Source organism: Rhinichthys klamathensis, unplaced genomic scaffold (assembly GCF_029890125.1).
Source record: "Rhinichthys klamathensis goyatoka isolate OS25496 unplaced genomic scaffold, OSU_Roscu_1.1 h1tg000237l_1, whole genome shotgun sequence".
NCBI lineage: Eukaryota > Metazoa > Chordata > Actinopteri > Cypriniformes > Leuciscidae > Rhinichthys > Rhinichthys klamathensis.
This window is the reverse complement of record NW_026606760.1, coordinates 261,628-276,039: the sequence shown is the minus strand read 5'-3', so window position 1 is coordinate 276,039 and position 14,412 is coordinate 261,628. Positions and strand designations below refer to the sequence as shown.

Genomic DNA, 14,412 nt, shown 5'->3' with positions numbered 1-14,412 from the left:
CCAGCTGATTGGCGTGCACGAGACAATCTGCTTGCTAAATAGCATTTTAAAGAATCCATAAACTCAAAAACTGCATATTACTGTATAATTTTTGGTTTTGGTCAGCCCACAATATAGTCTGTGCATGCAGATTTCCATCATTGCACACATCCCTTGCTCCTTACATGATTGTTAATTAAATTTAATATATTTTGGCAAATTTATGCATTCAGCTATAACTCGCCACTAGAACTTTTGATGGTTTCGTATTATTTTTTTGTTTTGTCAGTGGGATCCAGCGTTGTTTGTTGTTATTTAAATTCAATATATTTTGGCAAATTTATGCATTCACTTCACTGTTTAAATCAATTCCATCTATTTTTCCGTCAAGGTCGGTGCAGAAAAAGTCTGTTATTCACGTCAAGCTTGGATGTTTTTTTCGTGTTTTTTTTGTTGTTGTTTTTGTTTTGTTTATGGGGTCCAGTGTTGTTTGGATGCCAACATTCTTTAAATATTTTCTTATAAGTTTTGCAAAAGAATGAAAGTCGTACAAGTTTGGAACAACATAAGTGTGAGTAAATGAAGACAGAATTTTCATTTTTGGGTGAACATCCTTTTATTTAAAAAAAAAAAACATCCTTGTTATATTTGTCCTGGTGAAAACACTGCAGATTTATTCAGGCGTACGACGAGAGCCATTTCATGCAATGCAAAACTGTTCTTATGCTCATTCTTATGCCGTCGTACAGTTTTGGAAGTGCGTGGCTCTCTCTGTGGCTCTGTAACCAGAGGCTCCTACTCCGAGTCTCAGGTGTTAGTAGAAGAGCTGAGCATGTCTCAGCATAATGACTCATTATTGATGCTAATGATGTTCTGCTCATTATTTTTAAACAGGCTCTAGAAATAAACAATTATCGTCACCTACTTTTCATTATGCTCCAAGCCAAAATAATTTGAGGATGTGAAGGAGGGGGAAATGTGATCTGTAAGACTGGATAGCTTAAACAAGTAACATAACTTCATTAATGTGGTTAAATTACTAAATTACCATTACTTATTGTTGTATCTAGTGTTGCAGAACATGTTTTAGTTTGTTTATTGATGCTTATCGAAGAGTATACAGTTTTTTAGCACTGATGTTGTTGACTGATGTGACACTGCTGAACGATCTTGTCTCTGCACTGCAGTTTTCCATGCGGAGGACAGGGAATGTGTCTTGACTAAAAAATGTCCCCCTTCTGTCCCTCGGTACTGTGAAATGGGATCAGATAACCTCAGCGGTGCAATTAGCCTCAGAAATCTGAGGCTGAGCCAGTCAGTCCAGTTCCAGAGAGCTACACTGGGGCAGATGCTCCATGCTGACCGCAATGGTCAACCAAAGTCCTCAGAGTTCTGGGAAAAACAGGTCATTTTCAAAGATCTAATAGTACCGCGCTTGTGTATGGTAAACCATCCAGCATTTGCTTGCATGACATGCTCGTTCAGTTCAGCGCTCATATAAATGGCTAAAGTGATCGATGAAACAAAAGCTGAGAACTAAAGTCAATATGTTAGGATATAATCTGAAATAAAATCATTTTAAAATGAATACAGAAGAAGAATGGCTTTTTGTATCTCTTATCTAATGTATTACTCCCTCAGAAATAAGTGAGCATGCATTCAGGATAAGTAATTAGGTTCTCTCCATCATATAAAACAAAATCCCTACAATGGTCATATCTGATTATGGACTTAAAAATAGCAGTTTAAACCAGTCCTATTTTTTTTTTTTTACGATTGTTCAGAGGTTGTTCTTCATAGCTCAGAACTTTTAATTGAGTTCTCTTCTCTGTTATCTTTCAAGTAAATTTCACTTTTGTACGGTGGTCGAGAGAGTTCAATGCGCTGCAACAGAAGAAAACATGCAAATAGATAAAACACCGGCAAATTAAGAAAATATTTTCATCAATTTGACAACACGCACTGCAAATACTCACAACACAACCAAATACAGAAATGCACTGCAAATACTCACAACGCAACCAAATACAGAAACACACTGCAAATAATCACAACATAACCAAATACAGAAACACACTGCAAATACTCACAACACAACCAAATACAGAAACACACCGCAAATACTCACAACACAACCAAATACAGAAACACACTGCAAATACTCACAACACAACCAAATACAGAAACACACTGCAAATAATCACAACATAACCAAATACAGAAACACACCGCAAATACTCACAACACAACCAAATACAGAAATGCACTGCAAATACTCACAACGCAACCAAATACAGAAACACACTGCAAATACTCACAACACAACCAAATACAGAAACACACTGCAAATACTCACAACACAACCAAATACAGAAATGCACTGCAAATACTCACAACATAACCAAATACAGAAATGCACTGCAAATACTCACAACGCAACCAAATACAGAAACACACTGCAAATACTCACAACAAGTTGAGCTCTCTCAGCCACCGTACTTTTGTGTCAGATATTTCTCCTAAAATTGTTTAGTAGCAATAAAAACGGACACAAAAGTAACAACTGTTGAGATTTACCTGATTGTACTGTAGCTCAGATAACTTGGTCTAAATAGAATCAGATAAATGTTTGAGTTCACTTTAATCTCAGATTTTGCATGCACTATGATCTCTTCTGAAACTCTGACGTGAGATTATAAGGGTCTTTTTTCAGTACAGAAATCTGAGAAGCAGAATACTCAGTGTAAACTCATTGCTGTCTAAACAAATGAGATATTAAAGAGATATTTTTGTTTTTGTAACTTGAATGTGCAAAGGCTTCCGGTGTCATTTGCTTACAGTTATTTTAGCTGTCTAAAAACAGTCCGTCATGCTGCTTACAGTTTTTCTCAATTGCTAAAACACAATTTCTGAATCCTTGCTCCTTTTTCTGAAAACATTAAACACAAAACCTCATCTTCAAGCACTATTTACAAAACCTCTGACTCTTCTTGCAAAATGAAACTTTCGCCTCAAAACAGTTTTACTTGTGTTCAAAATCAAACACTGCTCTCAAATCATAGACAAAGTGATCAAAATGATATACACTATCAAGCAGTCAGTAAACAATACACCAAAAAATAGAAAACACATTGTTCAAAACATACAGTTCTCGAAAGATATCTACGGACGGCTATTCTGTTTGTAGACTTACCCGTGACACATTACTGTACCATCAAAATTTCAGGGAGAAGTACATTTTTAATCTTAAAACAAATTTCATATTTGTCCGTCATTGTCTTTTGATGAATGAAAACATCATAGTAGCGCAAAATTGATCAGAAATTACTACTCTGCTTTGCTCTTTGCAATTTTATTTGTTCTTCCTCCTCCTTGTACCCCTATTTTTACAGTACAGTGCCCTGCATCTCACAAACTTCTCCTTTGTCAGTTCTATTGTTTGATACTGTAATTCTTGTTCTTTGTTGATATGAACCTGCAAGTGCAACCAGTAAAATCTATTGAGCATTCAGTACTGTAACAAATGGTACTGTTACAGTAACGATGTTCGGGACCATATAATGTGTTCATTGTACAGTATACAGCCTACAATGCACTGTACTACAGTATACAATACTAAAAGGGACCAAAATCAAAGGAGTAAACGTGATCAGTGTGCTTCTTCTTGTCTTTGGGCATCATTTGAAACAGGTTAAATCAATTTTGAGTGGTTGTGTTCAATCAATGACATTTGTTCTCTATTTGTATTTGATCATTGCCACTTGTGTTTACCAGTATGGATGACGTGTGCATTACAGTGCAGAATATGTTTTGAGAATGAGAATGTGTTTAGCGTTTTGCTGAAAAGTCTAAGTAAGATCTGCAAATTGTGTTTTGCCATGTGAAATAGTTTAAGGTATTGACAACAGAATGCACAATTAGCTAAATGAGTTCAGGCAACTGAGAACTTTGTTCAGCCAATGGGTTTTAGTGTTTTAGCAATTGAGAAAAACTGTAATATTGCAAATGCAAACTGGTAATTGCTATCATACTATTTTAATTAATTATCATAATCATAAACAAACTGGTTTGTAGTGCAAATAGTTTTACTGTTTACGCTCATTGTCATTCTTCTAGTTATTTCCCTGTCATCTAATGAATGGGAAGTCTTGCACATTCAAAGAAAATAGCTTCGGTGTTGCAAAATAAGGTGGATGGATTCATCTCCTCAAATAAGCCCTCATTTAAGCAGTAAAGTTCAGTGCAAACATTGTAGACGCTTTTCAGCAACATGCAGACTTTACTTCAACTGGTTGCCTTCTGTATCCAGTTTTATGATTAAAAAAAAATAATAATAAAAGCATACATTTGCTATCTCTGCCCCATGAGCTTTGTTCGTATACTTTACAGAGCCAGAGGTAAAAGCAGCACACACATGGCATGAACCCACCAGAGTGATCTAAATGAACTGCGTGGACTGGAGGCGTGAACTGCTCTGGCACCCAGATCAAATCACGGTGTTTGTACATTCAACAGACAAACTGAAGTAAAGCCAAGGCCAATGCTAAGCAAATTCAGGGTTCAAAAAGTCAAACCCAGATCCCTTTGGCAAACAATCCCAGTCTCCCGTGCTCTTCTGTGGTTGCGGCTGAATATGAGGCCAATTCAGCGGGCTCTACTTTCATTTGAGCTAACTGGCATGTTTACTCTGGATAGGCAGCGGGCTGTAGGTGATGCCTCGTGAGCGGTATTTTTATTACATACGGTAGAAATAGTGCTGACGTCTAAAAAAAGAAACTCTATATATTATTCACAGTTTGTCCTGTTGTCAGCCCTGGCTAGTGCTGTCTTAAAGGGATAGTTCATACAAAAATTGAACTTCTGTCATCATTTACTCGCCCTCATGTCGCTCCAAACCCATATGATTTTGTTCCAACAAATTACAAAGAAGTGTCACTAAAGTACTTAAGGACAAACCTAATGATGCCATATTTTAATGCAATTTACAATAAAGGGCAAGATTTTCAGTGAATAATGTCTAAATTTCAGTTGTTCATCAAACAAAGCTTTCATATGGCTTCAAAATACTTGGAATATAGCACATGAGTCATTTGGACTACTTTTATATCTTTCTTTAAAAGAAAGGTTCCATCATTTTTTTTATTTTATTTTTGCAATGATGCCAGCATAGAATAACTATTTTGGGTTCCTTAAAGAACCTTTCAGAGATCAGTTCACTGAAGAACCATGTTTTTCTAGTGTGAATATTATTATAAACTTTTTCCACTATAAAGAACATTTTGTGTAATTGAAAGGTTCCATGGATGTGAATGGTTATTCATGGGACCATCAATGGCAATTTATTTTTGGTGTTTTTTTTAATCATTTTGGAGCTTGATAGCTCCGGTCCTCATTCACTTTGATTAGAAAAGTTTGAATATTCTTCAAAAATCCATTTTGTGTTCCAAAGAATAAGAAAAAAGAGTGAGTAAATAACAAATATATTTACACTAACAGTCAAAAGTTTTGAATAATTCAATTTTGAAAGAAGTATCTTCTGCTCACCAAGGCTGCATTTACGTATTTGATCAAAAATACAGTGAAACAGTAATATTTTGAAATATTATTACAATTTAAAAGAACTTTTGTCTATTTTGATATACTTTAAAATTCATTCCTGTGATGCAAAGCTGAATTTTCAGCATCATTACTCCAGTCTTCAGGGTCACATGATCCTCCAGAAATCATGCTGATTTGCTGCTCAAGAAACATTTCTAATATTTTCTCATTTCTAATATTTTGGTGGAAACTCCACCTTTGGTGTATATCGCAATTGTTTTTGTTTTGTAGGTCTAAAGCATATGACAACACAAATAAAATGCATAATCAGAAATTAAGCAACGGGAGAAGTAAACAGAGGTATCAAATCATCACTGAAATCCAACACACAGTGTTGTCATAGAAACAAGCACTGAAATGCCACATTGCAATCAAGTAATTTGATATTGTGTTTGTCTGCTGGGTAATGTCCTCCAATCTCTCTCAGTTGTCTGTATTGAGGGATCAGGGGCAATATTCTGATCTGTTTTCCCTCGGCGGAAAAAAAGCACATGAGCGTCAAAAATAGAGAACCCCAGTATATCGAGATCTCACTGTCATTTTTTGGCATTTTCAAGGGAACATTTGGTAAAGGCCATAGGGGGTTATTAGATGAATGCTTTCTGTGTAATGAGAGCTCTGGCTTAATAACATTAGCTTGGATCACAGATGAAAAGTACTGTCTATAAAGCTTACGCTGACTGAAAGGCTCTCTTGCACTCGGCAGCGCTCATGCTTTAAAGTGCCTGCACAAAACAACAGCCAAAGACAGGAAGTACATGCCTCAGCTTCAAACTGCTGGGCGTGTTTCAAAATTGTTTCATTTTTGTTTCCTGATCAATAAAAACAGCGTAAATCAGGAGTCCGCTCTCTCACAGCAAATTCTGAGGGCTTTTTTTTTAATGAATGCCTCAATGATGACAGCAAACGAAAAATCACACATCAAGTCAAAAATTATATGATCAATAAGTTATGACAACATATGTTTTACAATGCTTTAACTCATCAAAATAAGTTACTTAACAACTTTAAATAACAACTTTTTTTATAAGTTATACAAGATTCAACTAGTTTTTAAAGTCGGTTTAATGCAATTTAAGTTGAAATGACTTAATCATTCAAGTTGATTGTACTTACAGTAAAAAATTTAAGGCAGCAACTTATATGCGCACTTTATTCTTGATACCGCTGCGGTTTCCACGTAAATGACAAAGTTAGTCTCTGCATATAATTCTCTTAAAGTGTCTTGATTAAATGTTGGATTCCTTCAATATTACCCAAAGAGAAAAACTACATATGCAGCCCTTGGGTTTCACTGATATCCGATATGAAAATCAAATCCTCCTAAAAAGTCATATGGTTATCTTCTTAGAGTAATGATGCAGATGGTAGTTTTGAGTATCATTTACTTGGACATTTGCTAACTGTCCACAAGACTGACAGATGCCCTACTTTAGGTGGTCACAACAGTCAGCCGGAGTCCATTACCAACACAGCTGTTACACATGAGTTTCTGGCAGAACTGACATTACCCCCTTTTTCCCCCCTTTATTTGAATTGCTATATTGTTGTAACCCTATTTGCTTGTGTAATTATTACAGTAGGGTACAACGGAGCTAAAGGCCCGCCCACAATATGCTTATTTTTGGTTCTGATATTTTCAAACAATCAAAATATATTTTATTGAATACTGATGGAGCAGCACAATATTAGTCCAAAGCTTAGTTTTATTAAAAAAGCATCTAAAATGGCTTTTTATATTTATAATTTGTTACATTTATATAGCGCTTTTCTGGGTACTCAAAGCGCTTTACATATGGAGAAGGGGGAATCTCCTCAACCACCACCAATGGCATCCACCTTGATGATGCGAAGGCAGCCATACTGCGCCAGAACGCCCACCACACACCAGCTTACTGGTGGAGAGGAGACAGAGACTATATAGTGAACCTTTTCAATGTTGTGTAACAAGGGGACTTTTTACCTCAAATACTATCCCTTGACTTATAGAGAGTTATTGAAAAACTATGGATTTAATCGCCTCGGACAAAACTGGAAATCATAAACAATAAACTCAAACAATAGAGCATGGTATAGCAATGCTAATTATGAATGCATCATAATGTAAGTCATTTTGGATAGAAGTGTCTGCCAAATGCATAAAACATAGGCTAAATGTATTTTATCTCAAAATATATTAGATAATTTCAGCTATTCTCAGAAGCTAGCCTATAGGCTATCTGCAACATTTATTTGGATCAAATGACCTCAAAGACAAACTTTTGTCATTGAAGCAATGGCCTCGTGGATGAGGTCACTTTGTTGTGCATGCAGTGATGTGTGTTTGGTGGAAGAATCCATATATTTCTGAAAATGCAACTTTCTTGATGTGTGAGTCTAGAGCTCATGTTGTAATTGTGCATGATGTGTTTGTATTGATGTACAAGAAAGAAACATAAATAACCAAAATTTTTACCAAATTATCATTCTAAAACTCTAAATTCTAGAACGATTCAGGCAACACTTTATTTTAAGGTGACGTTGATACATGTTACATGTTATTACTACAGTATTAGTAATAACAGTAAATTATGCATAATTACAAGTAAACCTTGGTGACCTTAAACCAAACCCTAACCCTAATAACTGTTACTCTATAGTAAGTTACATGTAACGTTAGTTAATTAACATCACTATAATCACTCTTACTTGAGAGTAAGTACTAGGCCTACAATGTAACTACGTCACCTTAAAATAAAGTGTAACCACGATTCATTCTTAAACGTTCATAAAACCAAGTTTACAGTCTCTACTTATGTTTACTTGCGAGGCGTAGTCGTGTCTATAAACACGATAAATAATAAACTGTTTGCTAATATGACTTTGAGCTCGAGACACACAGGAAGTAAACATGAGTAGCGTTCAATCACCATGGAAACGGGGGCAAACACAGCTCAGCGGCAGCGCTGCTCACCTGTAGGGGTCTCGGGCTGAATGGGCGTCCATGTTACCCGCGTTGCTGTGAGAACCACGTCATGGCTCTTTTTCCCGATTTGGAAGATTCCTCTCACAATTGGTTCGTCCGGTCTATATTTCGTTTCTTTTAGACCCTGAACGTCGTCGTCGACGCATAACTGAGGGGCCGAGACGGAGCGTTTATCGCTTTGCTGCTCTTTTCGCTGTTTCTTTTTTATCTTGACTCGCTTTCCCGTCCTGCGAGGAAGAGACGCCGGTTGCGTCTCGCGCAACTCTTCCTGACTCTCCGACCACGCGTTGAGGACATTTATCGATTTACACGGGGATTCAAACATAATGTGAATGTGTGCGGGGCAAACTCGCCTTTGTGTACTAATTTACCGGTTCGGCGCGCTCCCGGTCGCTAGGCTCCTGAGGAAGTTCCTCATCTCCATTCACCTCGAGAGCGCGCGCTCCCGCCCACCGGACTTTCTTAGCCGAGCACGCGCGCTGCCCTCACTCACATGTGGTCTATTATTACTATTTCAACAAATCGTTCAAAAACGTGTACCAATATGAAAAACTATGACAAGCCGTTTTAACATATGTCTCATGTCTAATGAATAGTTAGCCTAGACAATGAAAAAGATAATAATTCCCATTGGAAAAGACACTAGAGATTTTAAAAATAAGTTAATTAAATTATACTAATTAGTAGTACCTCTAGTATAAAGAGTTAGAATGCATGATAGGCCTACTATAAATGAATAGCTGATATTTGAACATATCCCTAAATAGCTAATTAAATGGCAAAAAGTTTTTATTGCATTACTTATTAGTGATATTAATGTAATGTAGTCTACTGCACATGGATATTAGTTTTAGAAAATAAACGACGGCTTGCAATAGAAAAGTGAACAATGATCTTTTCATTTTGTCAGACATTGATGGCACTCAGATGTAGCTTAAACTTGTTTAATTTCAACAAATATAAGCTGCCTCGGACATGCACGCCTGAATTTCTTTCCATATATTTCATGATAGAGGTCTGGTTTATTTGGTGGGCTAAAAAATGAGCCATCATAGGCCTACTAAGTGAACGGGTGTGGAAAAGTATTCCTCCGGCAGCACCTTGGACAGTTCCTGGATGTTGCCAAAGCTTCTGAGGCCCAGTGGAATTTTCTCCATATGCCAGCTGATTTTTTAAAAATGTTTTGTCTATATATGCAACAGTCTCAATGTTAAAGTCGCATGAACTAAAACAATATAGTAGCCTATGGACGGTGTTAGTTGTGATTTCTCATATTGCTCTATCTAGCCTCCTAAAATATTTCACCCCGCGCAAGTGTGACTACTTTACAGGAATTTACAAGATTTTAGATTATATTTTTTATTTACAAGATTTTAGATTGTATTTTATATTGTGTTCTTTTACTTTCATCCTAAGTTGTCTTTTTGTATATTTATCTTCTATGCTCGTCCAAAATGTGTTGGGGTATTTCAATAACTCCTTTTACACACATTAGCTTCTTGTCTTCTTTATAATCTATATTTTGCGTGTGTGACAACTTGGACTTCGTTTAATAATGGGCAAAGGCTTTCTGCTCTTCAAATAAAACACAAATGTCCAATATATTTTAAAAAGATTGTGTTTGCAAGAAAGGCACGAACAGTTGTGGATTATAGACGACTCGAGGACAAATTCATATACACTGATGTATGATGTGATTTTTTTTTTCTTCTATGGGTATTTAGAGATACAGTGTGTATTTTGAAGTTCCAAATATGTTTGTAGATAAAAAACCTCCTCTATACAAAAGTGGATATCTGCGTAAACTCTGCGTAAATGCTTTTTAAACGGGATGTCATTCATTCGTGTAATAATGAGATCTTATTTTTAAGGATACTTTCTGGTTTCAAATAAACCTGGGTAATGTCACAATTTTGGAGGTGCATTTATATTGTGTCTCTGCATCGGGATCCTCCGGGGTTCGGGATTTAATATGTATTTTGGCATTCAGGTAAGAAACATTCGTATTGCGCACTAAAGGACCAAATTGTTACAGCATCTTAAGATTATGTTACAAACTACTGACAGCGAATATCCTGTAAATGTGTTTAATAATATTCAAGCGTATAAATTCACATGACCTTGAGTTTACATATTAACAGTCCCAAATTTTAGCTAACAGTTTCAGAAGTCTAAGTTACAGATTCATCACACAAAATATTTGTTACTGTAAATGTATTATGTTTCTTCCTGAATAATTAGATTAAACAAATATGTGTGTTAATAGAATAAAAATCACAATATATAAAGGTAAATCATTATTCTAGAGGGGTGGGCGTGGTGAATGTATTTTACATAAATGATTATACTGATGTTAAATTCAAAACCATCTGTTTTATTTCTTAAACCTTCATCATGAACTGATACACACATACAACAGTCTCAAGAATCACTTTTAAATCAACCTCTCCCTCTTTTTTGTTTTTTTGGTTGCATCTTCGTTGTTTGTTCTTTCGTCACAGCCAATAAAAATTCAGTCGAAAATACCCGAATAGTTTGAGCAGACTAATTCAGTCCATTATTTATTTTCCATCTTAGAAAGACAGGCCTTTCGATCAGCTTTTACACAGGGTGAGTTTAAAAGGTGATAGTCAAGCTTTTATGTACAACACTGAGACTCTAACACCGATTTTTTTTTCCCCCCATCATTCAAGCGATTCGAAATTCCACAAAGGATCACTGATTGAACATAACATTAGACGGGATTCAGAGGATGGGATTTGTGCAACTCTGCATGATTTTACAGTAATTAATTGCTAAGGCAACATTACAGATTTTGAAGCACTTGCCTGCTGGTTATTACTGGAATGAGTACTGTTTTATATAAACACAGGAGATAAATCAGTTTTATAAAACATTAACATGGGGGTTGCATGGAATGATGCTAGGATTTGACTTTATAAAAATTAACAATTCTATACAAAATCACAACAAAATAATTCAGTATGGGATAGATAAGTAGTAAAATGTAATAGGTTGAAAAATATATCAATCTCTATTCATTTCTATAATTGGCCCAGTATTGGATTAAAAATTGCATAGTTTCCAAATTATTGCTTGTGATTTTGTAGCATGGATAATTAACACATTCTGAAGAAGGTCACTCCTGTTCCCTCCTGTGTGTGACCGCAACGTAGAAGCGCTATAGAATACAATACATAAGGTGAACGAGAATAAACGAATTCTCTTTTCTCCTAAAGGCAGTAACAACAATAAATACGTACATAGGATTAAGCATATAATGTTGTTGCTCTTTTTGCATCAGCCATAACAGAATAACGTAACGAGCAGTCTCACAAATGTCCATTAGAATCACGACTCGTGAAATATCGCGTTCAGCTGGGCGTTCATGACCCGCTCGTGATGAGAGTGCCCGTCGTACGACATAATGTTCTCCATCGGTATATCACAGCGCTGCGTAGAGCCCGCGTAAAGAGACGCGTGTGTCTGCGCGCCGGCCAAGCCCGCCGCCTGATAGTGCATGGTAAAGGCGTAGTTCTTCTCGAATTCCGAAGAAGCCTCGTGTTTGAAGGAAAAGTTCCCATTGACGCTCAAAGGTGGGCTTAGAGGCCCGTCAAACGAGGGGCTGGTGCAGTCTGTGAGCGCGGTGTCAAAGAACGGCTCCAGCGCGCTCCCGTACGAGTGCGGCTTGACGTGAAAGATGTGAGAGCTGTCCATTGTACCGTACGGAGGGCTGGGAAGACCGGGCGTCTGGTAGGAGTAGGGAAGAGCGGAAAAGGAAGCACTTGCTGTTTGCATATGAGGGGGCATCTCCTGGCTCTGCTCGGGCAGAAAAGTTCTGGGGTTCAGTTGGAGGCATCCTGCGACCAAATTGGTCGTCGGCTGGGACAAGCCCTTGCACAAGGCCTGCACAAAAGACATCAAATCAGGGCTTTTGCCAGACCTCAGGATTTCCGAAAGAGCCCAAATATAGTTTTTGGCCAGACGGAGCGTTTCGATCTTGGAGAGCTTCTGCGTTTTGGAGTAGCACGGCACAACTTTGCGCAGGCTCTCGAGCGCATCGTTGAGACCGTGCATGCGGTTCCTCTCCCGGGCGTTCGCCTTCATGCGCCTCATTTTGAACCTTTGCACACGTGCCTTTGTCATCTTCTTCTTCTTGGGTCCTCGTCTTTTCGGCTTGGTGTCATCGCCGTCTTCTTCCTCCTCCTCTTCTTCCTCGTCCTCCTCATCTTCGAGTCGGTTGAGTTCCACATCGTCGTCGTCCTCCTCCTCCATGTCCTTGTGCATGGGTTCGTCGGTCTTGTCCACGTCTCGCTCGTCTTGGGAGCTGCTGTGACACTTGTCGGTCCAGTTTGAGTTGGTTTGAGACTCCAGCATCATGCTTTCCTCAGTGTAAGACTTCGTCATGTTGGAACTCTGAAAATGGTACATAAGAGCCTTTAAATATGCATTTCTCCGTATAGTCTTTCATAAGAGAGTCATGCAACACTTAAAGTATGACATGCACTAGACTGCACATCACCTGTGGATGAATCATAGCTGCTTATTTATGCAGCTTTATTATGTAACACCATCAGTGTTTCCTAATCAGATAGAGCCCTTGCTGTTGTACATTTTGAAATAAAGAATGGATTAATTTTTTTTCAGTTTGTATCATACTGAAGGATTGTGCTTCCTACAGTATGATGCAAACTGAAGAAAAACATATTTAAAAACTGCAAGAAATATAAGTCTTTTTTTATTATATGGGTATTAAGAAAAAAATATCTGAATCATTGAAGAACCTTAAATTTTTTTAAGAGTAAATTAGTTTGAATGAATATTCTCATAAAGTAAATTGGTACTGCCTTCCTGCTTAACGCGACTGAACAACAAGATATATCCTAACTTGAATCGTATTATTCCTAACAACAGATATTGCACCGTATATCAGGTAGAAGTTTATACATTTAAACTGTAGAATGATTGTTTCCTTATATTTAAATGTTTGCTAAATTTTCCTCAACAGTTAATGCAATTCAAAGTGGTTGAAAAGGTGCAATAAACTTATCAGTGCAGGTTGGCACTTCACCAATTTAACAAATATATTTTCATTTATACATGCATCAGCTAACACGATATATGCCCTTCATAATTAAATTTCCGTTCAACTAAGTTCAACGAGGACAACCATCTTCATTATAAGAATGATCTGAATGATTTCGAGCTAATAGTCTAAATAGTTCAACACAAAAGTGAAATACAGACAGTATTAATAAAGACAGTAACATCACATACCTATGATTTGTTGAATGTCTTGTTATGATAGTTTCATGCCCCTCGTGGTGTGGGAAGTCCTGCGGATTGAAGCCTAATGTGTCTGCGCCGATGTGATGCTCTGGTTATATAGCGGTGCTGCTGATGCTGGAGGATGCGAGTGGATGTCTGTCTGTGCCACTGCCTCCACAGTCCCACCCTGAGCCCGTGATTGACATCTGGCCCCGCCCCTTCCCCCGGCACGCGCCATATGGCCGACTACGTCAGGAAAACGGCCTCAAGCGTCACGTGGTCTCTTCCATTTGTATTCGCCAGAGCTCCGTATTCCGTCCCTTTGTGGCCGAAAGAAAGTGGCCATCTGTCGCCAGTTAGAGACTCCGTGGACCTGTTTGTACCCGCAGGATGGATTAACCCTTTCAAGCGTGGGACACATTCAATCACGGCCGACTCTTTCTTTAGCCACATCCCGTTGTCTTAATGCGGACAATTCTTTATGCGTGTCCATAAATTAGCTCATAATCACTGAGTAGTTTTTGTCACTAATTATCAGTGGAAATAGGTCCTGTCTAAAAGAATAGCCTAGGATAAATAAGCCTAAACCTATATTATTATTA

General features: G+C 37.5%; 2 protein-coding genes across 2 annotated transcripts in view; both read right to left on the bottom strand.

Annotated features, from left to right (window-relative positions):
- The window catches only part of cerkl (ceramide kinase-like), a 96,594-nt gene extending 87,613 nt beyond the window's left edge, over nt 1-8,981 (bottom strand). The window contains exon 1 of the mRNA XM_056265641.1: nt 8,531-8,981. Coding sequence (XP_056121616.1) covers nt 8,531-8,867 — 337 coding nt within the window. The 5' untranslated portion in view covers nt 8,868-8,981. The remainder of the gene's footprint in view (nt 1-8,530) is intronic.
- Nucleotides 8,982-11,022: 2,041 nt separating this feature from the next.
- On the bottom strand, nt 11,023-13,952 carry neurod1 (neuronal differentiation 1). Its single transcript, XM_056265642.1, has 2 exons — nt 13,820-13,952; nt 11,023-12,958 (listed from the first exon to the last, which is right to left on the bottom strand). Exon 2 carries the CDS (start codon nt 12,947-12,949, stop codon nt 11,894-11,896), a length of 1,056 nt encoding a protein of 351 aa, XP_056121617.1. The 5' UTR covers nt 12,950-12,958; nt 13,820-13,952; the 3' UTR covers nt 11,023-11,893.
- Between the last annotated feature and the right edge of the window lie 460 nt (nt 13,953-14,412).

Excerpts from the sequence above, each read along its gene's own strand:
- neurod1 (XM_056265642.1), bottom strand. The coding sequence starts at position 12,949 with ATGACGAAGTCTTACACTGAGGAAAGCATGATGCTGGAGTCTCAAACC.